Source organism: Drosophila persimilis, unplaced genomic scaffold, assembly GCF_003286085.1.
Source record: "Drosophila persimilis strain 14011-0111.01,24,50 unplaced genomic scaffold, DperRS2 tig00000002-arrow-pilon, whole genome shotgun sequence".
Classification (NCBI taxonomy): domain Eukaryota; kingdom Metazoa; phylum Arthropoda; class Insecta; order Diptera; family Drosophilidae; genus Drosophila; species Drosophila persimilis.
In genome coordinates, this window is record NW_020825289.1 from 11575316 (window position 1) to 11601153 (window position 25838).

At 43.7% G+C, this 25838-nt stretch overlaps 5 protein-coding genes and 6 non-coding genes across 11 annotated transcripts; 6 read left to right on the plus strand and 5 right to left on the minus strand.

The window, feature by feature from the left end:
* Positions 1 to 3035: 3035 nt before the first annotated feature.
* Positions 3036 to 3107, minus strand: Trnae-uuc. The gene has a single exon. It is a non-coding gene; the product is annotated as a tRNA-Glu (tRNA).
* A 1015-nt stretch (positions 3108 to 4122) lies between these two features.
* On the plus strand, positions 4123 to 4194 carry Trnae-cuc. Its single transcript has one exon. It is a non-coding gene; the product is annotated as a tRNA-Glu (tRNA).
* Positions 4195 to 4734: 540 nt separating this feature from the next.
* On the plus strand, positions 4735 to 4806 carry Trnae-uuc. Its single transcript has one exon. It is a non-coding gene; the product is annotated as a tRNA-Glu (tRNA).
* Positions 4807 to 5153: 347 nt separating this feature from the next.
* On the minus strand, positions 5154 to 5225 carry Trnam-cau. Its single transcript has one exon. It is a non-coding gene; the product is annotated as a tRNA-Met (tRNA).
* A 229-nt stretch (positions 5226 to 5454) lies between these two features.
* Positions 5455 to 5526, plus strand: Trnam-cau. The gene has a single exon. It is a non-coding gene; the product is annotated as a tRNA-Met (tRNA).
* Positions 5527 to 8502: 2976 nt separating this feature from the next.
* On the minus strand, positions 8503 to 8576 carry Trnai-aau. The gene has a single exon. It is a non-coding gene; the product is annotated as a tRNA-Ile (tRNA).
* A 941-nt stretch (positions 8577 to 9517) lies between these two features.
* LOC6590615 (general odorant-binding protein 56d) lies at positions 9518 to 10076 on the minus strand. Its single transcript, XM_002016666.2, has 2 exons — positions 9997 to 10076; positions 9518 to 9932 (listed from the first exon to the last, which is right to left on the minus strand). The coding sequence occupies exons 1-2, from the start codon at positions 10045 to 10047 to the stop codon at positions 9591 to 9593; spliced, it is 393 nt and encodes a 130-aa protein (XP_002016702.1). The 5' UTR covers positions 10048 to 10076; the 3' UTR covers positions 9518 to 9590.
* An 8852-nt stretch (positions 10077 to 18928) lies between these two features.
* Positions 18929 to 19544, plus strand: LOC6590616 (general odorant-binding protein 56d). The gene is made up of 2 exons (XM_002016667.2): positions 18929 to 19015; positions 19080 to 19544. Exons 1-2 carry the CDS (start codon positions 18968 to 18970, stop codon positions 19425 to 19427), a joined length of 396 nt encoding a protein of 131 aa, XP_002016703.1. The 5' UTR covers positions 18929 to 18967; the 3' UTR covers positions 19428 to 19544.
* Positions 19545 to 21819: 2275 nt separating this feature from the next.
* LOC6590617 lies at positions 21820 to 22594 on the plus strand. The gene is made up of 2 exons (XM_026984912.1): positions 21820 to 21888; positions 21956 to 22594. Exons 1-2 carry the CDS (start codon positions 21820 to 21822, stop codon positions 22592 to 22594), a joined length of 708 nt encoding a protein of 235 aa, XP_026840713.1.
* Positions 22595 to 23838: 1244 nt separating this feature from the next.
* On the plus strand, positions 23839 to 24329 carry LOC6590618 (general odorant-binding protein 56a). The gene is made up of 2 exons (XM_002016669.2): positions 23839 to 23901; positions 23964 to 24329. Exons 1-2 carry the CDS (start codon positions 23839 to 23841, stop codon positions 24315 to 24317), a joined length of 417 nt encoding a protein of 138 aa, XP_002016705.1. The 3' UTR covers positions 24318 to 24329.
* Positions 24330 to 24490: 161 nt separating this feature from the next.
* Positions 24491 to 25121, minus strand: LOC6590619 (general odorant-binding protein 56a). The gene is made up of 2 exons (XM_002016670.2): positions 25008 to 25121; positions 24491 to 24939 (listed from the first exon to the last, which is right to left on the minus strand). The coding sequence occupies exons 1-2, from the start codon at positions 25065 to 25067 to the stop codon at positions 24586 to 24588; spliced, it is 414 nt and encodes a 137-aa protein (XP_002016706.1). The 5' UTR covers positions 25068 to 25121; the 3' UTR covers positions 24491 to 24585.
* Between the last annotated feature and the right edge of the window lie 717 nt (positions 25122 to 25838).

Sequence of the window (25838 nt, forward strand, 5' to 3'; positions counted from 1 at the left end):
CAAAAGGAAATGAATTCAAAGGGAAAGTGATTCCCGGAACGGGGACTGCAAGAGAAATATCCCTTTAAGGAAATGAACTTGCGCACTCCTCAAGGGTAGTCCTGGACGTGAAGCCACAAAAGTCTCGTACATTACGATTATGGGTAGTCAGAAGGGATACTCATATCTATAAAATATAAATTGACTTCTGTTCCTTAGGCTTGTGGGCGGTGAAGGGACGAAGGCGGGAGCTGGCTGACAGCCAAGCCCATAATATAATCCAATAAAATCTGATTAAAATAATTTTCAATTTACAATATTAATGATATTTAGAAAATATTTATGCTGGCTACAATAATAGTAATTTTCCCTGGCAAATGTAGGTACGGTTCATTAGAATATTAATTACTTAAAGTACTCCTAATATGAGAGTTTTTTCCAGAGTTCTGCTAGTAAATTCGGACATTCGGACTCAAATATTGTCAAATTGGCTCTTTAACTAACAAAGGAAAGGAAGTGCACTACAGGAGCTCTGCTCTCCTTTTTTAGCCGCTTAAGTGTTTTGTCTTTAAACATTCATGCCACAGTAAACGCGACACACGCGCGACAAATGTCCAGCTGTTGGGGAGGAAGGGGATCTAATAGGGAGGATGGTTATTAAAATTAATTAACGCACGGCGATTTGTTGCCCGGCGCCATTAAGCGAAATGAAGTTGTAGTTAAATTTAGAATGGATTGAATTAATCATAAGCAACGGACACTCACACATCTGCTACTCGGCTATGTGCATTCGGGCCTGGCCAAAAGGGCAAACATCAGCAGACCCAATTTTGTTTGTGGACAAATGGACTGCAGTTGTCACTAGAGTGGGAGGGGAGGGAGTCGCAGTCACGGCCCCGCCCTTTCTGTAATACATATTTAAATGCAACTGATTAATCATGAATAAAGTTGCTGTGTGTTCACTATTGCTGTTGTTGTTGCCGGTCACGTGACTGAAAACAATTTGACTCCAAACACATTAACAGTTACGGTCTGGGCAGGACACCGGGCAGAGCGGAGCAGGCCAAATACGGGCCCTGCACGCAGAGGGTTTGTCACCAAAGGCAGCAACAGCAACAACAAAAGCGACGACTTAACTTGGCTAACTAAAACTTTTCATGCATTGTCGTTGACAGTGCAATAAACATGCCAAAACAAATGCAACAAAGCGTCAACTGACCCACCAAGAGCACGCCCATCCTGTCCTGTCTGGTCCTGGTCCTGTTCCCACTCCCTGCCCCACATGACATCTTTAGGGTAGGATCGGCGCTCTTTGAAAATAGACACGTATCCAGTAAAATATTTAGTCGAAGGGGGCCACAAGGAGTTCTCGCATAGTTGGCAGCCTTTTTTCCAAGAATTTCGGAATAGAAAAGCAATGACTCGACTGATTTATGAAGTTTGCATTGACATTGGAATTTGTACTACTGTGCAATGTTTATTTCAGCTTAATTGAAATGGTTTAACAAAACAGAAAATATTCCCCCTTCGCATGTTATCGATGAAAAGGTATAAACCTTCCTATTTTGTATTCCCTTTATACCTTATTGGTATTCAAACCTTAATTTTAAGCATTTTCCTAATAATTGATGAATGTAAAGTCACTCATCTAGCGGCCTGTCCTAGTTTTTTATACATGTAAATATGTAAGTACTTATCCGCCAAAATGTTCGCTCTGCCAAAAATGCTTTAAAAGGCAGTAAAAACATATTTCCAAATAAATCTGCCACGATATTATTTTCTAAATTTATTGAAGGTTATCTAATTTAAGCAACTGACAACAATTTCATTAGCTTTGATCCATTTTTCGGATTTTTTTGAATATTTGTGTTCCTTTATTATTATCGCCTGTGATAAATAAAAATATATTGTGGATAAGGGTCCTGAATAGATAGGGTCCTGGTGAAAAAAAGATCGTGCCGCCTTTTTGTAATTTCTTTTTTTCACAAACACAAACTTGGTCCCTGTTGGATGCGCTTTTTAATTTAATTTTCGTAGGCCGCAGTGCACTTCAAACCGCTTATACAAGCACAGACGAGGACAGACACGTACGAAAATATCGGGTTCTCGCAACAACCCACCCACCCACACACAAACACACACCCATGTATCCACCACACAACACACGGCTTCGGCTTACAAAAGCACAGTCGAGAGCAGTCGAGGACAAGCCGGAAAAGCGAGCACCACCCAAACCATGGTGAGGCGCCCGCTTTCATGCGCTTCGTTTAGCAAAGTGGATGTTAAGTGTAATGCGATTTTTATGTAAATTTTTGCCAAAAAAAACCAAATGGCCCGAAACACACAGACTGAATGAGAGAGCCAACAGTTTGATGATTTCGTTGCCACGGTCACGGCCAGCTTCCAGCCAGACAGCGCAGCGCAACAGCCAACTGACTGGATGGATGGATAGGCGGCGGGAGTGGTGTCCTCACAAGAACACACACCACACCACACCCCCCATTCCTGCTGACTGCGATAGCCGTCGCCACTCGACACAGACAAGTGGCAATATTCATACGTCGGAAAAGGTACGATTTTGCCATGATGAAGAGCCATGAGCAATTGTGTTCACAATAAGCTTTCATCACATTCCATGTTCATATGAACCGACTTCACAGACTCTAGGGCATTTAAGTTTTGTTTCAAATTTATTATCAGAATGTGTCATTAGGTAAAGACCATCAGTTCAACCGACAACTCTAGGCAGGAGCAACCCCGTCAGAATCGTGGTAATAAAAAATAATCACTCAAGAGTCATAATTTTCTATCATCAACTGGCCTTTTAGTATTGGGTAGAACGTCAGTCTACCACTACTAATGACAATCGTTTCGTGGCAAACAGCTCTCAGTTACGGAAGTGCCCGGTAGAACTGATTGGGAATTACAAGCACAAAGCTGGGGAAAAATGTGAGCGCCTAAATACTGATAATGGCAAGACTTCTTTCTAGAATGTCCGAACAGATGGCGCTGTGAGACGAGTTCAGAAGAACACTAAAAGTATAAAAAGGAGTACTTTCCCATACCGGGAATTGAACCCGGGCCTTCTGGGTGAAAGCCAGATATCCTAGCCACTAGACCATATGGGATATAGTCATCATTGGTCCAAAACTGCATTTTGTTAGAAATGACTAGGAATTTTTTTATTTTTAATTCTCCGCCAAAGAAAATTATAAAATTTTATGTGTTCTTCGCCGCCAACAACCAAAACTTTTTGTCGTTAGACATCAAAACACTATTTTAATAAAAAATGTGGTGTTTCTTAAAATTTCGCAAACAGTGAACGTTAGACGCTTAGTACTTTATAAAAAGTAAAATTATTGTTCTATTGTAAACTCTAACCTGATGACGGGCACGGTAAACATTTATAATTATGAGATCGTAATAGTGGAACATATTTATATTTAGTTCTTTTTAATGGTTATTCAATGAGCAGGAACTATTTATTCCATATTTGTGGGTGAATCTAAAGTTGGTGGAAATGAAATTAATTTTTGTTAAGCCATAACCAACTGAAAAAGTGCGTTAAGCAGAACTTGTGTCTGGAACAAGGAATACTGCGGTATGGAATATGTGTATTACAAATACATATGTATTGCTAGAACCGCTTACAAATCTTAAGGTGCCTATTATTAGCCTTGCCAGCAATCTAGTAACATCTGTTCTGTAGCGGAAAGTGACTACCTTGCAATTGTCATTTGCGATGTATTTAAGTTAGTCTTTAAGTCTTTATGGAACTCTTTCTCAATTCCACATTTCAATCGTACAATAGATATGCATATACATATGTACATACCTACATATTCTAAAATAACCCGTTAAACCCCCTTGGTCATTGCAAAATGTACTGTATTTTATGTGTCACCGACAAACCTTGGTGCTTTCTCGTCTTGTTGGATGTTTTCTATTGAAATTGGCGTAGGCAACTCTACGGCCATATTCCACTAGACTGGAATGTAACTAATTACCAGATTGAGACCTTATGGGAAAATCAGGGAGATATAGTATATTAAAATACATATGAAACACGAACATGTTCATTGAAGATTGCCTTTGCTTTTGAAAACTTGGTTCAATTACAAATTTGACGCCTCAGCTCACATCTCCCATATTGTCTAGTGGTTAGGATATCCGGCTCTCACCCGGAAGGCCCGGGTTCAATTCCCGGTATGGGAAGCTGTGTGATGACATTTTTTTAACATATTTTTTTTAGACTAATACTTTCTTATATAGTTGAACTCCCATAACTCGAACCCCAATTATCCAAAGAATTATGCAGATTCAATATATGGAGACTTCGATTATAGCTGCGACTCAACGTTCTTCCATTTAAATACTATAAAACAAGACCGCGAAATACTATAAGACAAGACCGCGGCCGCTTCATAGTGAATGAGATTAGGACTCGTATTTATATATGTTATGTATCAAAATTGATGAGGATTTTATAAATCTTGAAGTTTTCTTTCATCTCCATATTTCTGCACCGAATAATTTGGATTTGCGGAAGGGAAAGTATATTGAAACGGCCTACCTCTTTGCCAGGTAGTATGCCATGGTTCTACTAGATTTGTCTGTCCATCTTGTTTGAAACATAGTATTTTAAAACTGGTTTAATCTGCCTTTTGCGCAATCACATTTGGCGGAACATGGTTAAAAATAACAAATTCGCAGGCATTTCTAACAAAATGCAGTTTTGGACCAAAGACAAGTATATCCCATATGGTCTAGTGGCTAGGATATCTGGCTTTCACCCAGAAGGCCCGGGTTCGATTCCCGGTATGGGAAGTAACTTTTTTTGCAATACTAGACTGAAATATTGAGTTATATTATTTTATCTTATATGTATTGATAACCCGATCCTGATTTTCTGATCTTTGCATACCTAATGTACATTTATTCACATATAAACAAAACCGGTTTTTATGAACGAGTTATAAAACAGTGTTTGCTCTTTCTTTCTGGGTCTGCCATATAGCCGAGCTTTAATTTCTCATTAAAAATAAACTGAGTTTTATTAAAAAAAATAAATATTTAGAATCAGAATGCGAGAGGTTTTTACTGAAACTGTTTTAGTCCATGTTTTATGTTATTATGCATACAAAAATTGGGAATTGCACCCCACACCAGTCAATTAGCAGAACAAGGTTTCGATCCCCGGACCTCTGGGTTATGGGCCCAGCGCGCTTCCGCTGCGCCACTCTGCTAGTTGGTTCCGGGCTCGACAAAATCCTTAAATTAAAAGATGGGTGAAAAAAGTACAAATAAATACAATTATTGTTTAAAGTTGATTGGCTTTAATTTTTAGGTTATTTCGTTTTTTAATTTGATTAAATTGAATCAAATCTGTTTTATTTTCTAGATTTAAGAATAATTTTCGTTATACATACATTATGTTTCATACAACAGAGACTTTTTCGCGCTGCGACATCAGCTAGCAGAGTGGCGCAGTGGAAGCGTGCTGGGCCCATAACCCAGAGGTCCGAGGATCGAAACCTTGCTCTGCTAAATGAAACTTGTTCGTTTTCGGCTCTTTTTTTTGTATCACGAGGGATATAGAATAACACAAACTTTGAAAATGGTCTCCCGCAATATCCTTTATAGAAAACTATAGAGAAGACCCTTGGCTTTGCTATTAAAACGTTTCAGTAAAAAATCTTAAATCTGCAGACAGATGCCAAGCAGGGTTAGGTAGTAACCATTAAGTCTCTCTCTTGTACACAATGCGTGTCACGTCGCATTCGCCGGCCACCGACTCACGTGGATTATGTATTTACTCTCTGCCATGCCCTTATCGCTGCGTTGCATGCAGCCACAAACTTCGCGGACTCGAAGCTCGCTCCCGCCCACACATCCGCCGATGCCGGCTTTGCGTTTTTCCCACTGCCACAGATATGACTGGGAGACCACGCGCACAGCACCTTCTCTTGTTGATTTTTCTCGATTCTGTTTGCATTTCCACGACAGGCGAGATTTCTGACAGGCAGCCCCGGAGGTGCTACATTTTAGGGCTGCTAAAGAGAAAGCTTTAAAGTCGGCAGATTTCTATCCACCAGCCGGGTACATGATATTAATAATTAGGGACTCAGCTGCAGCGTACATTTTGAAAATACTGAAATGGAAAATCAAACAAATAATGTGCAGCCACGCCAGAGAGTTGCCAATCAAACTGACATATTTGTCAATCAATTTCAAAAATTTTAATTAATTTTCGCGCCACTTAAAAGAGCGCTTCGAGTGTGCTGCGAACCAACCGGTCCCACACTCCGGTGTTGGGTGCACCAACCGCAAACACTAAATTGCAAATAAATTTGTTTAAATATGCAATGGCAGTGCAGAGAGCGCATCAAGTGTACAAAACCCGAATAGACGAATGGCCACAACTGCGCCAGACTGCCCCGCATGGCAGGGGCTGCAGGTGGGCCAGGTCCATGGGTCCATAGGATCACTCCTGTGACACGTGCACCTGCGACAACGAGACAACAACATGCACATCAAATTTTAATAGCGAATCCCCACAAAAAAGTTTCAAGCCACAAAGTCCATTTCCATGGAGCCCGGCAGGGATCCCATCCCTCACTCTGGTGGTTCCTTTTGGTTGCTGCTGGTGGTTTTCGAGTGACATGCCTGATGTACGCTTTTGGGTTTGCCCACGAAGATGTTGCAATGACATTGAATATTGATGAAAATAAATCGAATTTCCGTCAGCCCAGCATCCGGATCCAACGAATTCGATGAATGGCCGGGCAAAAAATAAACTGGACACTTTTCCTCCATTCTCTGGGTCCCTCCATATGGCCGGACGTGTTTCTATTGATTGCCAAATGGTTGGGACAGCAAAGGGTTTCGACTGGATTGGGTTTTGACGCAGTCATTCGCAGCTGCCGAGTGTTAAAATCCCACGTTGGGCCACGGCATTGGGGGACATTTGTGGTTACTTTTTGGATTTTGTTAGAAATGCTATTAGCCGATTGAAACTTTCTTCCCTTCAAAAAACTCGAGGTGAATGATTTAATTGCATTTAAATTTCATGTAAAATAGTATCTACTATTGGCGTAGATATGCACCATTAAGTAATGTTATCTTTAATCATTAACAAACACATTGGAAATTTCCCAGAATGTACATACACATTTCCTTTTCCATATTTTATTTCTTATTTTATCAATACAGCTATGCAGATAGAAAAAATCTTGCATTTGCAATGTACTGAAAGTAAAATCAAAAATATATTTTTTAAATCTTTCATCTTTTGATAAAAACATTGCTTTTTCACGTTAGTCAAATATGGCCTGGAATTCATATGTAAACCTGTATTTTTTCTGATCTCAAATTTGTATTCCTCTCTTCTTTGTACTCGTCGCACAAGCCACAATTAAACCCCCAGTTAACACTTGATTTGTGTTTAAAATTTATTGACCAATCCATGGAGTCTGATTAAGTTTCTGTTTGTGCTTGTCAAACATGAAGCGAATAGCACCGACCCGACCCGACTGATTTTCATCACCACAAGGCACAGGCGCCGCCGAGGCCGAGCCCCCTTCACCAGAACGGCAGCCCGGACGCACATATGAAAATCCAATTTTCCAGTGATTGATCAGAGTGATGGGGCAAGCGGAGGCTGTGGAAACGACAGAATGCAGCTGAAGAGCTTGCCACACATGTCCAAGTGGGTGCCGTGCAGTGCACTGCGGTGCGGAGCGGGTTTGTTCGCGGACCATACGCAAAAATAATGTAATTAAAGCAATGTTTGAATAATAAAAATTAATATTTGTGGCAGTTTTTGTCGCCAAATGGGGAAGGGGGGGGCAAAGGACTTCGAATAGCCGGTTGCCGAGGCCGGTGGGTAGTCAGACGGTAATGCATTTAGCTGGACCTTTCCACGAGTGTTTACCCAGGCATCGTGTCATCATGGGGACCGTTTTCATCTGCGTCCTTTGGTCGCTTTATGCGGGCTGTCAAAATCAGACAGTTGGCACACATGGCACCCACACCGGAGCTACGGATCTGACCACTGGACTCTCGCTGTCTTCCTGCTCTCTCCAGTTGTTTGTTTAAGTTTCGTTTCACCAAATTATGCCCGAACATATGAGGGATTTATACACGCTTGAGGACTAGACTCCACGGCACTCCATTCCATTCCACTCAACTCCAATCCACTCCACTCCACTCCACTCCACTCGACTCTATTCGGTTTGGCTCTTCTGTCTGTGGGTTGTCTGGCGCTTTGGTCCAGCATCATTTATGCAAATATTGAAATAAGTCTTAATTGAATACAAATACTCAATTACATTGCGGCAAATCTATTTTGTGGGTCCAGCACAAACAAACGTCAGTTTCGAACTGATCGAGTCAGACTGGTCGGTCGTTTTCGACACTTTTGCTGCACAATTTCAATTTCGTTTACGGCTAGAAAGGAATACCAAAAGGAATACCAGCCAACACACAAAAATAAAAGACGAAAAAATAGAGGAAAATAATTCCTGGCCCATGAGGGGATCGAACCCGCGACCTTCGCGTTATTAGCACGACGCTCTAACCAACTGAGCTAATGGGCCTCGGTGTCGCATTCGTGTTCGGAGAGCATGTTCCGCCTAGGGGTTTTTTTCGCTTTCTAATATGTGTTATCTTTAAGCTATTCTTAGATATTCAGGGATATGTATTATATTTATATAGATGATTATTTTTTTGTGTAGAAAATGGCTTGTTTCATTCGATTCTCTCCCAAATGTATGTAATTAATTTTACATTTGCCAAAAGCTGAATTGTGGCTGCACACTAAGAGCTCTCTCCTGTGCTCCTCAGAGAGTTGAGACCTGCTTCCGCCTTGTGGCCCGATGCCACATTTGACACATGAAACACATTTGACACTTCATTAAAAAGCAACATTACCAAAATCAATTAGGGACTTTTCCCCCAAGAATTGCCCTCGACCAGACAGCCCCACACAACCAGCCAGCATACACTGCCAGCTTATTGTTCTTGGCAAACAAATACGCAAACAATTGAGATACATACATATACTATTTGTCGCTCCTGCGTTCCATCCTGCTCTTGCTCCTGCTCCGGGTGTCAAATTGTTAGAGGACGAGACGAGACTTTGTTTGCATTTTGAATTGCGGCAGCAGGGAGCTAGAGACGGATGTGGAGCCAGAGCCATAGCCAGATTCGTAGCTATTTGCTCAAAGGTAGAGAAGAACCGGGTGTGGGTAATGGCGAGGAAACGCATTGCAAATTGTTGAATGGAAAATTAATTAAAAACGTGTTGCCGAAGAGGGATAAAAAAATGTATTAATCAAACTTTCAGTCGGCCTAGGGAAAAGCCCCAGTGCAACGTGGTCCACCGATCAGTCTTAATGGCAGACCACCTTCTTGAGCCACCCCTGAACGGTTGCCGTTGATCCGACGACCGACGACCAGGGCGGGCACAGAGCCCTCATTGTAGTCCAGATCCAGCTCCAGAAACCCTACCCGATTAACTGACAAACACACGGAGGAATTATTGATTATGAAAACATAAGTGTTTGTATTTGTAAGGTAGGTGTCATAATCACAAGCTCAAGATTCTTGACTTAGATTTCAGCCCGGTTCTGGTAGTAGCACTTGTACAGCTCATAGCTGGTTTCGCACTTGTCGGCGCCATTGAGGGAGTCGCATTTGGCCTGGACCGCCTTCACCTTGTCGACGCCGGCAATCGGACCCAGCTTGGCCAGGACCACATCGGGCTTGATCTGGCCATCTACCACGAATCCGGCCTTCTCTAAGAAGCAGTTGGCGAAGCACTTTACCTTCGGATCGGCATCTTCGAAATTGCCGGCGCGCAGAGCCAGTGCCTGCTCCTTGGTGACTCCCTCTTGCCCGGCGCAAGCCTTGGCCCTCTCCTTAAGCTCGGTCTTCTGTGTGTCTGTCAATTCCTGCGGGAAGTCAAACGCGAGGGTTAGAGTCATTGAAGGGGAAACACGGGAGCTCTCGACTTACAACCGCAGCGGCCAGTGTGGCGAAGGCAGCCAAGATTATGAATACTTTCATGATGCTGATCGAAATGTTGTCTAGAACTTTGAGGAAGCGAAACTGCTAACTCTATTCACTGTACAGCGTGCTTTTATACGATCCCAGAAACTGGACTTTTGAACCCTGGAACTGATTAGCATTTATTTTGGTCAATCGTTGAGAGTTCCCACTTGGCCGTTCCCTTTTCTCTAAATTCGAAACCACTTTGTCATAATGACTTTTTTGTTTTTGTTGGCTTTTGTTGTTTGTGTGAGATCGGAAAAAAATATCATACACTTAATATTTGTATTGCCAAGGCAAGGCAATATTTGTGCAGGGCTTCGCAGCCTATTAATATTTTTTGCACATCCTTGGGTATGCTGCTTTAAAATGCCTTGTCCTGACATGGCTTCCTCGGTATCAGCCACAGCCTCAGCCCCATCATATTTGGGTCACATCAGATCCCCGAGAACTGATATCATTTGTGTGCCTTTCACTTGCTGGCCAGGCCATGTTTGCTTGGGCCCCACAGGCACACCAGATGAATGATGAGCTCTTTGGTTATGTGTAGTCTAAACATTTTTGCGATTCAGGGTTAGAGATATGGGGACTCTGCATCGGTTCTGCTATAGATAATCCCCACTGCTTGCACAGGCAGAGAGGCGCTTTAGTAATTAGTTTCTGTTGCGGTTTAGAGATAAGTAGCAAAGACTTGCCACAGTCCAGCAGCTCTGATGGGGTGGGTTCTTTTCTTCTTCTTCGTTTGGGGGGCAGTGATGGATGATTGACAGCCGAGTGACAAGGGGCGAATCGGACGAGGAGTATGTGGGGATGGATAGGGATATGGATGCTAATGCATAGGCAAATTAAACTGAAGTTTAATGGGTAACATTTCAGCTTGTCATCGGTTAATGATTATTCGAAAAGAGCATTATGAGCTCTACGAAATGGCAAGCTGTTAACGAGAAGGCTTACCTATTTGTTTGGGTCTTTAGTAATTAAAAAAATACCCAACATAATATCCCACTATAATGCACTGTAAATAATGACAGAAATCTAGCTTGAAACTCACCTTTTCTGGCCAAAAAATACACTGAGACGCCACCCACTCGAGTCAGACTACATTAGTGTCAAAATGGCTCTGTTGTAGGGCTCCATAGCCATATCTATTGCCTGGAACACAGCATCCCCCCACCCCCAGCCAGAACAACAACTCACTTTTGTATGTTATCGTTTCTAATTTGTTTCAAATTAAATGAGTTTTGAACATTTTCACAGCCAAACACAATCAGAAAGAGTAAAATATATTCCGAATGATGCATACGGTTATGTGTGGACCAAAAGACTGCTCCTGTTCCTGGTATGGGTGTGGGTGTCAGTGCGGGAGCGGGTGAGGGTGAGGGTCTCCTGCAAATGTAATTAAAAAACTTTTAAACCGCATCAACATAAATGTATGGCGCATAAAATTCTGTGCATTTGACAATTTTTGGCTGGCAAAAAGTTGACACTTTCTGTTCTCCTGTGTGTGGGCCAAAAACATAGCGGCTAAAAACATGTGGACCTGGCGGTGAAGCTACTGGAGGTGGGTGCGGTGGATCGGGAACAGGTTGAATTTGACTGAAATTAAATGCTTTAAAAGTTATTAGAGTTCATAAATAAATTGTCAGTGGAAAGACATTTATTGGTGGCCGTTTAATGTGTTTATCATTTTTACGAGCCCATTTTTTGGGCAATTTTGTTTATTTTAATTGAACTCCTTTCCGTCCAGTAGATCACATCCACCCCTTTCTGGGGTGGGGCGGGGTGGTCCGGCCATAAAGTATGCCCATCAGACACTTCCATTTAATTGCATTTAAATCGCAGGCCAAACACGATTTCGGCCAACACCTTAATAGGCCATTATTGTCCGAAAAAGGTTTAGTTCTGCAATATGTGCAGGTGATAAATATTTGGCCACTGGACAGGAATGCCATTTTAGCCATTCCGAGTGATAGGGGGCAAATTGCTTGGCCATAAATTCAATGCGGCAGCACTCCAGAGAGGAATTTAATCAATTTCAAATTGAGGAATGGAAAATACATTCCATCCACACTTAAAACTGATCAAAACAGAGACCCATTAATTGTTTGGTTAATGTAATGTATCTCAAGTTGATATGCCTGTATCTATGTATCTATATGATGTCACTGTTTCCATCCCATTCCTTCTCCGAATGGAGCCACCCCCAGGCTTCCATAATTTTCCATTAGCTTTATTATATACTCATTTGGTAAAATGTCTTATATCATTGTTATTAGTAAATCTTATGGCCTAGTTTATTGTCGCCCGCAGGCTATGTCTGGCCTAAGGGGGCCTGGGGGCTTCGAACAGCATCATCAGAAGTAGCTGGTGGACAATTCCTTGGGGTCGGTCTCGCCTCTCCCCTTGCGGCTTTGGATTTTGGGGCAGGGTTGATGAACTCTCAACACAGCTTTCTGGTGGGGCAAGCGACAGCCGCGTAATATGTGGAAAACTAGAGGCGAACTAAGGGTTGTTCCCCCTGCCCTGTAATATATGTATGCGGCATTGCAAAGTTCCTTATACTCACAATCATGCATCAAATGAATATATTGATGGGGAATTATAATTATATTTTACGGTGCTTATCGGTCCCTGCAATTATTAAGAACGTTTGTGTTCTTGGGGCTGGAATTAAATACAGTATTTTGCCATATCGAATGTAGTATAAGTTGTACCTTCTGAAAGCCATTGAAATCATTCCAAAATCACTGCTCTTCTGACTGCTGCTGTAGATCTAAAATTAACAAAGCTCACTTATCTCTAATTGCAGCATCTAGGCCGAGATGCAGCTCTGATCTACTGCTTCGGATTCCGATGTGGGAGCTGGAGTGGAAGCTGGAGTGGGAGCTGGAGTGGAGCGGAGCTGTGGAAAGTTTTGGCACAGTCATTTTCCGGGAAAAGCTCTTTTTAATTAATTTAATGACTGGCTGATGTATTTGCATATTGAAGTGCACGTGGAGAGAACTTGACGCACGTGGACAGATAATCAACTCTTTTGTTGCAATTTCAAATTAAACAGAGTTTCTCTCGGGGCAGGCTTGGGCGAAAGCCTGTTGTGTGTGGGCATGGGGTGTGGGATCTGTGTACTCCAGGTACAGTGCGTCATTACCACTAATTATTTTAACAGAAAGCAGTAGGCAGCAGCCGTACTGTACTGCCTGCCCCAAGGTGATTACAATTTGACAAGGAATCCCAAAATATTACCCTGTTCCCTCCGAAAATCCCCTGTAATTTATAGTGAAACAGCCTTTTGCCAGTAGCATGCCCCAATCCGGATATCTTATCAGAAATTCCGGCCATAACTCACAACAAAAATTCTGCCCGGCGAGGAGATGGTAAATGAATGGCAGGATGCGCATTGTTCTAGGAAGCCAACGCCCCCTCGGGCGTTGCAACACTTTCTGATTGCATTAGCTGCTGCTTACAATATTATTTTGGGGCAACTTTCTATCCTCGGCGCCAGAACGTAAATGGAATATCTTATGCAATTTATTTTGATCAATTTGCACGTCGCAGTGGCACAGCGCCTAAATATTCTCGGGGTGTTGTTGATGCACTCGTGCGTGCCCCAGAATGGTAATTTCGAAATGGGGCTCACAGGATCCTGCTCGTTCCAGGGCAACGAAATAAGAGACTAATTTTGAAACAATAATTGCGTGGAATCTTCCTTAATCCAGACAGTTTTTGCTGAAAAAGTTTTGGAAAGTGGAGACTCAGGAAATGGAAAGGGCATAGGCATCTGTAAGTGTTACTCTCAGGAGCCTATCTATTAATATTATATCTGTATCGTTACATTATATTAAAAAATAAATAATACGATTATAATGTGAAATCTGATATTAGTTTTTCATTCAACCATTATCCGTGGGTGCCTAATGGAAAACAGTTCAACCATGCGTGGGATAAGTCGTCTCAACTTTGTCTTTGACCTTCTGGAGAGGCGGGCTCTGGAAAATATGTAGATATATAAGGAACCCATTGGCAGAGCCCACCTCATTACACACTAAAAAACGCAATCGACCATCAAATTACAAAGCAAATAAAATGCAAATAGGTTTTTTCTTTTTCCTTCTCTGGTGTGGGGTTGTGTTTTTCCGAGTGTAAGTACGTATTTTTCTAGCATCCCACGGACGGAGCCGGTTCCAATTTCATGCAGCTGACCACGGACCCTGTCCCTGTCCCTGTCCCTGCCCCCGACCTGGCAGGCACTGTAATTGTAATGGCTGAGTCGCCGGATTCGAGTGGATTAAACAATTTCCACATTTAACATGGCGCATCTTTAACCTTTGCCACAATATATTGTATTTTCGGGGATGTCTTCTTGTCTTCCCGCTATTGTGCTGCTGTCCCCGGGACGGACCCGCGTGTGCGGCTTAATTTTGGTGCCGGCGATAAGAATTTTTAGCGACGTTGTCATTTGGGGGCTTTGGCTTTTACGAGTCGACACAAAGGACGCATATCCTCGTTGGCCTCGTTGGACTCGTTGGCCTCGTTGGTGTGCGTCTAATTAGATGCTTTACCTAATTAGTCGGTTTTATGTGAGACTCTTTATGCCCTTGGCTTACCTTTCGGTCGTAGCCGGGATTTGCTGGGTCCTCAGCCGTATTTCAGTCCAGAAGATCCCGCCCTGTCGATATGTGCCAGCGGATGACTTAGCGGTGGGGGGAGTCAATTCAGAAGCTGCTTCGGTAGGAGCTGAGAATGTTATAAACTTTAACGCTTATTAAAAATTCCGAGCGCCCAGGAAAATATCCACAGTGCCATGACAATAATGTGAACTAAAGCAGCGCATTTTCTGCTGATTTTCGCAGCTTGAGATTTTCCATTTACCCATCAGCCGGCGACGCTTCCCTGGGCTGCCTCCAGCTTCCTCAGCGTCTCGTCTCGTCTCGCTCCTCCACACTGTTGTATTTTTCAATTTCTTACAGAACGGGGACTGCATTCCTTCACCTGACTGTCTTTGATGCGTTAGATGACAGCCAGAGCAACAGCGCCAGCAATCTGCTGCCGGGCTCCCATATGAACTCCCATTTGGACTCCGCTGGAACTTGGATGGGAGAATGGGATGTCGCCCCCTCAACCGAATTGAACTTGTCACAAAAGAATTCATTTTGCAGCGTTTGGAATTTCCCCTTGCTGTTGTAGAGGGGGAGAAAATGTGCGTGCAAAAGCTTTGTGAGCTTTGCTTGCTTGGCCTCTGACTCGGGGGTTCGGATTCTTATTCTGCTCTGGTTTGTCCGGGCCTGTGTCCGGGATACCTCCTTACCCTCCACTTCATCGGTTCTGGCTTCGATAACTGGAATTCAATAAATATTACTAAAACACTCGCATACGCCTCCGACCTTTCGTTCGGCCTTTTCTTTTTCGCTGCCACATTTTCCTTTGTGCGTTTAACGGAAGAAGTAGCAGATGCCGAGCCAAAGGCGGACATTTTCACATAATTTCTCCCCTTTGGGATCCATTTTTAGTGTCACCCCTGCCCCCACCATCACCATCACCATCCCCATACCCAGCCCCATCCTAGAATACCATTAACTTCCAGAGGGTGAGTACATTTTGGCTTATTTTATGACGCGTTTTGTTACCAAAACGAAAATTTTTGGTAATACCAAAGACATTTAATTGCCTAATTGTTTTGTTTTTGGCATTTTATTGCAGTATGGACTGGTTTTTATGGAGAACAGGACCGAGCAGAGCACGCCATTCTTTTTATGGCTTAATTACTTAAATGCTTTTTATTTTGCATGCGCCGGCCATAATCATAAACAAATTATAGAAGTGGAAATTGTGATATCTGCCACTGCGTCTCTTGCAAATGCTCTGAGGGAGTTGGTACTCCTAGTTTACAGACGAGATCGGAGCAAAAAGATTTCAGAATGACATATAGAGTTGATCGTTTGCCCCCCTATTTACACAGGTTTTTCTCTCCTCCATTCCTTTAGTGTTCTTTGCTGTTGCTGGTAGCGGTTCTTCGCCATTCCGACCCTTGCGAAATGTTTTCGCATTTCGAATTTCCGGTCTAATTGTGGATCACAGCCCCGGCCAAGGACGGCCCTTATTCATCGCTATCCCTAAGTGCACCCCATTCCCAGCCCCTTCTGTCCTATTTATTTGGCTTTGGTTTCCTTTCTCATCTTTTATTTTATAATTTTTTTTCTGAAATTAATGCCGCAAACACTAATTAATTGCGCAGGTGTTGCAGCTGTTATACTGTTGTTTTTTGTGGGTGTCGTTCGGTGGGTGTCAGTGGGTGTCAGTGGGTGTCGTCCGGTGCTGCTGTTGTTATTCCATGGGATAAGCCTAATTGAATTTCTGTAGGTTTTTGCTACGCTTGCGGATTCGCCTGATGGTCCGCAGAGGAGAGGGGATAGGGGAAAGCTCGAATACCGTTGATTTTGTATATAATTAATTACAAAACTGCCGCTAAAGGGTGCAGAATGCATGTATTATCATTAAACAATTGATTTTAAACAGCCAGTAGTGTTCGTAGAGTGAAAAGCATATCTGAAATGTATCTGAAATAGCTGGCGGTTCCTTTTGAAAGAAGCTTCAGTAGCATATATGCTTTAATCAGGCCGATCACCTATCTCTAAATGTGTCCTTTCTTTAGGTACCTTCTGGGCTTAGCAGCTCCCACGAGGTTGACCGTAATCAAATTCACGCTTTTTGTTTTATTTAATTGTTTTTCTTTTTAATTGCTCATAGTTAATAAGTTGACTTTTACGACTGGCCCTGAGAGCACGTAAAATTTGCATATGGCTGCGGGGATAGCACCGAGGAGGGCAGAGCTTTTCGCTTTAGGTCGGGATCGGGATTGGGGTCGGTCGGGGACTCTTGTGATGGCAGCTCCTTCAACGGTCGACGGCATTATTATAATGTCAACGTAATGTTGTCGTCAAATAGTTTTTCGCGTGACATTTGCATTTCAGTTCAGTTCAGTTCGGTTGGGTTAGGTTGGGTAGACGCGGGGGCCCTGGGGTCCGATGACATTTCATTAGCCTCCCAGTTCTTTGTTCGGGCACATAATAACGTGTGCCATTGTTTTTCATTGTCGTTTTATGTGCTGTTTATATTTTTATGGCATGCCATATAGTATTTAATATTTATATTATATATGAGCGGCATGCGACGCCTCCCCCGCCCCATACCGCCAGCCCTATCATGTCTCCGATAAAACAGTTTTATTCCCTTCCAGTCCCCCAATGGAGGAGCTCTCAGTTCGAGCAGAAATCAAACTACTTGAGAAGTCCCCGGATCGTCGTAGACTTCATTCGTGTTTGCTGCTAGTATTGTCTATAAATCTACGGAAGGCTCCCTCAGCCGCAACAACAAACACGTTGACATTATGAATTTATTACTATTTAAATATTTTATTTCTGCTAGGGCCATGGCAGGCGACGATGGGCCCCAATAATCGCTCTGACATTTTGTTTTGCCTGGCGTGCGTATCTATTTACGAGTTTGTGCGGGCAAGTTTTGTCTCCAAAGTTAAGGAGCGGAGGGGCCCATCCATGACACAGGTACACTCATAGAGTTTGAGTAGGTCATGAATTATCGATGCTGTCAGCAGTAAATATTTGTAATATAAGCGATCAAAAGTTCTTCTTTGCACGTGAGCATCCAGAAAAGTCTAAGCAAACTTTAGGGCAGAGCTCTACTCCAAACTGTTAGTGATAATTTATTGTTATACTAAATATTAAGTATGTACATATGATATCAGCCACTCATCCGAATGTCACTTTAATTACTAATCAGGCAGCTTCGTTTGTATATACTTCGGGCCAATCAGCAAACCAGTTCAATGTTTGGACTTGAGATTCGAAACTCTGTTAGACTTTGGCACTGGCACTGGGCTACAAGATTTGGCCTCATCAAAGCCGGAGAGAAGAAAGAGAGAAACCGATTATTCCAAGACAATTCGGAAACCGGTATTTTGGAGCCAGATAGAACAAACACTTTAGCTGCAGATATTCTGAGAAACCCAATTCAAGTGCAGGCCACAGGGGCTTGGCTGATTTATTCACAATTGAGTATTTATTTCTTCGTATTTGTACATTAATATTTTGTATGTAGATGCTGGTCTCGAAAATTATTAATGAATAGATGAATATTGTAATGTGCTATTGATATTTTGGAGAAGTCAAGGAAATGACTAGACTTTGACACTCTTAAGGGAGTCGGAAAAAATAATGTCGGTATAGAAAGCTCTGTCCACAAAATAAGACAATTTTCTAAGTTCTAAATTAGTTTTTTTTCTTATTCTTTTCGCCAATATTCTAAGATTCTAAGACATAAACGCGGGCCGAAATTTGGATCAAGTTGAAGGATTTGTATTCATTAGTACAGCAAATTGGTTGACGCTTGGATGAGCGCTGGTCCTCTCCGAAAAAAGTAGATTTATTTAATCGGTAGCCAAGTCTGAAATCACTATTAGCACTTACATTATGCAAATCAAATTACCCCGACCTTATAATGAGCACGAGTGTCGATCATTAAAGCCAATTAGCAGTACAATGGCAATCGTAACTGGACGCGACGCGCTGAATAATTGCAGGGGACCTAGTGGATTGAGTGGACTTTAAGCCAGACTGGAAAACAGGTGACTCAGACCAGGTAATCAGCGATCGGAGGAACCAGGCGCAGATCTAAAACAATGCGAAAAAATCGAGAGAGAGAATCATTAAGCCTCGATTAAAAATAAACTATAAGAGATACATTAGCCAGTGCGCGTATATAGGGTACAATGTGGTCAGCGGAGTAGAGCGAACACAAAAAGCGATAATAAAAGCACAAGTCAGACAAGCGGTATGCAAAATCATATAAAAGCTAGTGGCCGGCCGAGTGGAGCCAACAGTTCCGATACCAAAGGTTTTCCGACACCATCATCTCGATCAGCACAATGAAGCTCCTGATTGTCCTCTCCGCCCTGGTGGCTCTCGCCGTCGCTGTGAGTGCCGGCGATCCTTTCCTTTGGACTGCAGATGTAACTACGAATCTCCTTCTCCTTGCAGGACCTGCAGCTCTCGGATGAGCAGAAGGCCGCGGCCCACGCCAACGGGGCGCTGTGCATCCAGCAGGAGGGCATCACCAAGGAGCAGGCTCTGGCCCTGCGGGCCGGCAACTTCGAGGACAGCGATCCCAAGGTCAAGTGTTTCGCAAACTGCTTCCTGGAGAAGTCTGGTTTTCTGGCCGATGGCCAGATCAAGCCCGATGTGGTTCTGGCCAAGCTTGGTCCCCTGGCCGGCGAGGACACTGTCAAGGCTGTCCAGGCCAAATGCGACTCCCTGAAGGGGTCCGACAACTGTGACACAGCCTTCCAGCTGTACCAGTGCTACCACAAGCACCACAGCCAGATCTAGGCCCACTCTCAGTAGGACCTTCAAATGTATTATGTGCAAGAATGTATCTGTGAATTGTTAAGCACTTGTTCTTCCAACCAAAGTAAATGTAAAACGTCAAAGGTATAATTAATGGAATGCTTTACAGATTCTTAGACCTCTTCCGAACCCAATTTCAGAGCTATCGAAATTTATATAAACTTTGGAATCACCTCAGACATCAGCCCAGCCCCTGTCTTTGCCTTTGCGCATCTCAAAGGAAAATACAAATTTTCTAAATTCTTATATACATATACATAATTACTTATGCATATTTGACTTGTCATTGGATGCTCCACTGTACGAGTATGAGCCATTTGCATAACAGTGGGCCATCATTAGAGCCCACTGTCAGACCGTCGTCAGGGGGCTTAAGTCCTTGGGCGGGGTGGCCGATCCCCAAGGCATTTGCACGCTCATGTACGAGCGTATTGCATAAATATTGATGAGCGGCGCCCGGCAAACTTTATACCACAAAAGACCTTAAAGGAGGCATACGAGGAGGCGTAATATCCGAACAAATGATTCGGACAGAGCAGCAAGGGCTGGGCTGGGCTGTGCCGGGACGGCTTTTTAAAGGCCCAAATCCAATTAACAAATCATTAAACATTCATTGAGCACGTGTCGCAATTGCAGTCACCAGTTAAGCTCGGATCCGTTGGGTTGAGTTGGGCTTAGGTCAGGTGGTCTGTTGCCGCCGTTTGTTGTTGTTGGGTTTGCCGGTTTGCACGTTAGGGACAATTGCTTTGGGGAATTTGGAGCAGAGCCATTAGCTCGTGGGATGTACTGAACAGACGCCGGAATGGCTGGACTTGGCGTCTATAATTCATTTTGTCACTCCCTGCTCCGTCTGGCTGGATCTCGACAGCGGGAATGGCAGGAATAGCAGGGATGGCAGGGATGTCAGGGGGATGGGCCTGTCATGTCACTTCCATTTAGCATCCGTTTCAGTTGCAGTTGTCCGCACAAGAGCTTCGGCATAATCAGTGATGCGTTTACTAATGTCTATTAAAAAGGCAGCAGTCCTGACCATCCCGCCCACTCTCCTTCAACTCTCCGGCTAATGCATTTAAGTAGACAGCTCCTGGTCCCGTCGCTGTTTCTGTTCCAGTCCCTGTCCCTGTCCCGGCGGCTTGTCAAAGAAACCAACACGCGTGATATCCTCCATGGTTGCTGGTCCGGTATACACACACACACAGATGCGGTGTGGGTCCTGTGCTTCGTGATCCGTGGACGCTGCCAAAGGGACAAACACATTGATGGCTTGACTTGGCCTTTGTCTTGAGCGACAGACTTTTCTCTTGCTTGGCCTGTCTCCGTCTCTTCCTCTGCCTTGTCCTGTTCCTGCCACATTGCTTTCAATGGAAGAGCAAAGAAATGATTCGCTTCAATGGGGTTGGTGTGGGTGGCTGGATTGGGCGGGAGTGGGAGTAGGAGTGGATGTGGGGCTGTTAGCCTGCGGTTCTCGCATTAATGTAATTTAATTTTATAATAAAAACTACGCTGTGGGGTGTACGACTCAGTATTGGCCCTGTCTTTCTTGAGTCTTTCTCTCTTTGATCTTAGAGTCCAATATGTTTCAGGGTTAGTGCGAGTAATGTTGTTCCTGTGCCTGACTCCTGATTATCAGCACAAGTCTGTTATTAAGTTCATCAATTAGATGTGGTCTTTGAAGACATTTAAAAGGGGGAAAGGCAGGTAAGGGTAAGGCAGGAAGAAGGATTGGCAATCAACAAAGACTTCTAGTCATCGGAAAAACTCTCCAGACACATCATTATTGTACATGTGTATATGACAAACAGTGTAGAATAAACTTTCGATCCATCGGCATATATGTCTACATAGAGATTTTAATAGCTTTTGTCGACCTTTTCCAAACAGTTTTATGGGGCAGGGCACGCGATTGGCTTCTTGTTGATTCATCTGCCAAATTGAGCATGAACTTTTTTGCACAGATCGGTTTGCTCTGCTGTCATTTTACAAATCGATTATAGAGGCCATTAAACGGGGCTAAAAAAATATGACAAATATGTACATATGTTCTGGGCCAACGCTAATGGGAGTTCTCATATGCAAATGGGTGCTTTGACTGCGCACTGAGGCGTGGCCCGATTCGGTTCTGGATCTGCAAACGTATAATTACTGGAAACGACCATCAGTTGAGGGCGCGATCCATTAAAGATCTGTCAGATCGGCCAGTGAGGCGTTACAATGGTTTGCAGATCGCTCCGATCGCTCCGATCGCCGTCGATTAAACTGCAATTAAAATTTGCAATTACCGTCAGATGATCCCTGGAAGGGAGCTCTATAAAAGCAGCCGACTCGATGGCCAGAGTGAAGTTTCCAGTGGGAGTGACAACGGGAGACCAATTCAATGTTTTTTCGGAACCAATTTCTGTTTCTGCTGTGCCTGGGCCTCAGCGATCTGCTGCCACTGGCATGGGTAATACAAATCGCGGCTCAGAGAGAAATTTCAAGAGTACCAGGGTTCTATTCCATCCATTTCATAGAGCCGATCGCTGACTGTCACGCTAAACATGTCCCTGACCCGTTCCGTGGAGGAGGACGAGAAGAATCCAACGAAAGCAACGCTCACCGAGGACATGCTGCAGTCGTGCATCCGCAGGACAGAGATCTCCATGTCGCAGCTGAAGCTCTTCCACATGAGCCTCCTGAACAACGACTACAACAACGAGAATGAGGTGGTGCCCCCCATACCCCTAGGCGAGAACAGTCTGCCAGACTCGGAGTACGGCATCAGTTCGCAGATGCCATACCTTGACATCAAGGGCAACGAGCCGCTACAGTGCTTCGTGAGCTGCCTGTACGAGAATATAGACGTCTACCGATACAATATCCTGCTGGAGCATGCTTTCCGTCAACAGGTACAGACCATGCTGCAGAAGGAGAAGCCAGCGGTCAAGGAATGCAGCGACCTCCAGGGCCGCACCCGCTGCGAGGCGGCCTACAAGCTGCACCTCTGCTACAATCACCTGAAGACCCTGGAGGCGGAGCAGCGAATAAGGGATATTATCGAGCGGAGCGAAATGGGGGAGGGTGATCTCGGCCTAGACGGCGAGAAGGACCCCGCCGGCGAAGTCATCGATGGCATTCAGCATTCCAATGAAGCCGAATCTAAGGAGGAATAAATCTTCAAACGTATCTACAGGGTATACTAGGCGTCTCTAATATTTAATCAGTTTGTTCTTACTTGTCCAAAGAAATAATCTCTTAACATTTCAGCCTGAAAAGCAGGTATATAAATATTATAAAAACGCTTGAGAAATTAAATAAATTGAAACAGACTTGCTTCGAAACTGACACTTTAAGATCCGAGCTCATTTTAAGATTGTTTAATAAAATATATACTGTATATGTTATATGTTATACATATATCCAAACGATAGCCGCCATTTAGTGTATACCTTTCTGGTGATTCAATACGTTTTTCGTTCTCTATCAGAACCAGACAATACAAGTTTGCTTCTTTCAATCCCGTTAACCGATCGGTATATATAATATAAAAATCTATAATACTCAATTATATACATATGTACATACTATCTACATTTGCACATGAGGAGAGGTCGTCTCCATCGTATATATAATACTTTTAGGGTTGAATATGTAGGGAATGCCTTATGGAGCTTTGAAGTATATTTTTGGGGCTTGGACTAGAAATCATTTTTGTGTAGAGTCCATGTAAAATTCGTGTAGAATTTCAAATTGTGGGCGTGTTCCTTTCATGTGTTCTGGTATATTTCTGATCTGCAATAAAAAAGTAGAATTCTTTTAATAGTAAATATTTTCTGGGCGAAAGAATCTGGTAGATTCTATTGGCATTGGCCCAATACCATAGGAAAGTTGGCAGAAATTTACTTGGCAAAGTTGCCCCATAATACATACATACATATGTATACAACAATGCTCCCATGGATAGGGGAAGAGGGAGCAATGGCCGCAGGACTTTGATTGCTGTTTAATGATTCTGTCGCCAGAAGAAAAATAAAAAACCCAATCCTATATTGATTCATATATCCATATTGAGCTATATTTATTTATTTGTTATTTTTATAGCCAAGCAGCATTTAAATATATTAAAAAAAAAACCCCAACAGACACACAAACAATTAACAAAAAATAATCGAGACTTTAAAATGGCAAACATTGAAATTAAATAAAGCGAAAATTATAGCCACTGACCCGAAAGATTAATTCAAGCGATGATGATTACCAAGAAATGAAAACATTGGATTCTTTTTTAAATTGAATAATAGTGTGTTAATAACTAAATTGGTTTAATTTAGCGATAGAAAATGGCTCTGTCATCTGCCTATTTAAGCCGCTTTGGGCGGACAAAATTTGGTTAGACAGAAGACGAAATTCCATCGAGATGAACGCGAATTGTTTGGTGATAGCACTGATCCTTGGACTTGCTCTTTACGAGCCGGTGGCAGTGAGTACCCAAGTCTGATTGTCCTGGAATCATTTCTTCTATCTAAAGGCGTATCTTTACAGTCCCAGAGCGCCGCGGATCTGGCCGCCTTTAAGCAGAATCAGGAGTCCTGCATCAAGGAGCTGAAAATAGGAGCTGCCGAGGCTGCGCTGCTTACCACGGACAAAGAGGTGGCCAATCCCTCGGAGGCCGTCAAGTGCTACCACAGCTGCCTCTACAAAAAGTTGGGCATGCTCACCGCCGACTCCAAGCCCATCAACGACATGATCATGAAGTTCGCGCAGCTCCGCTTCAGCAGCCTGGCTAGCGATAAGCTCAAGGCTCTGCTGACCAGCTGTGGCGCCTCCAAGGCGGCCACCACCTGCGATTTCGTATACAACTTCGAGAGGTGTGTGGTGAAGGGAGCCAAGGCCTAAAGAGTGTGCCGTCTAATGAGTAAATATCACATAATAAAGTATGTTTCGGTGCGCCGCTTTAAATGTATGTAAAATCATGCAAATCAAAATCTGGAAACTGAATGAGCTGTTTGAGGGCGGTTTTTTGTTCTGGTCAGGGCATTTCCCCCCACTTAAGATATCAAACAGGAAGGTTTCTCTGACAAATCGTGTATTCAAATAGTTATCTTATTCACTGCCCCACACAAACCAATCACTTTTTGCCAGAATTCATATTTTTTGATCTAGTTTAAGCCTTAGCTTGGGGCTTGAACTCCTCGAAGCACGCGTGCAGCTTGACTGCCCTATCACATTTGTTGTCACCTTCGATGGTGCGGCACTTTTCCAGGGCCGCCTTGGTCTTCTCCTCACCGATGAAGGAGCCCAGCTTCTCGAGGACAACGTCTTCCTGGATTTTGCCGTCCTTCAAGGTGCCGACCTTTTCGAAGAAGCAGTTGGCGAAACACTTGATGTTCTCTGTGGGATTCTTGAAGTCCTTGGCCTTCACCTTGGCTTTCTCCTCCTCGGTCAGATTCAGTTCCTGGGAGCACTGCTCGCCATGCTGCTTGGCCAGAGCCTTCTGTTCGTCATTCAGGTCGAGGGGCTGCAATTGGATATTAAAATTTAATTTCTCAACTGACAATCAGAGGAGTCTCTGGACTTCAGACTTACCGAGGCCAAGGCCAAAGCCACGAACACAGCACTCAAAGCGATCACAAAGTAGGAGTTCATATTTCGAATGACTTGCTAGAACGTTGGATGGGTTCTGATGCCAGTCTGGGCCGCGCTGGCGTCTTTTATACCCGAATCCACCGGTAATGAGAGCCGGTTTCTCTGTGCCTATGGCCCCCGGCAGTGATCCATCTAAGCCAGCTGATGATGGTTTCTGTTTTGGTTTAGGTTTTGTTTTGGTTTTGTTTGGTTTTGCCTCGACTCGTTCTTTTTTTGCGATTCGCGAGGCTTGGCTTTGTTTGCCACATCTTGGTAAGTACTTTCATCGGTCTTTGGCCCGGGGCTACGCAGACTCCGACCAGGCCCAGGCCCAGGTCCAGGTCCAGGCCTGTTCTCTATGAAAGCATGGTTCATTAAACCACAGTGCGCAAGACGGTCCGCGATGGGGAATCGAATCAATTATATAAATAGAACATAGACATGGCACAGACATGGAAGTGGTCTCAAGATCATAGGTCGGCTAGGAGTAGGAGTTGGCGATGGAGAGGGACAGGGAGAGGGAGTTGCTCTCTGTCGCTGTTCACTCATTATCGCGGCACTCTATCAACAGTCGCAACAGAAACTTTCCGCTGTGCCCCATTCCAGCTGCTGCTAAATCCCAATCCCAATCCCAGACCCACCGACAGCGCCCCGTTCCATTCTCGAACACTGAGTCGGAGAGTCAGCGAGTCAGCAAGTCAGATCCAGATATATATCGCAGTGGAGGTGTAGCTCTCGTATTGAAAGTTGAGACGCGCAAAAGGAGACAGACGACGGCAAAGTTTTTTCATT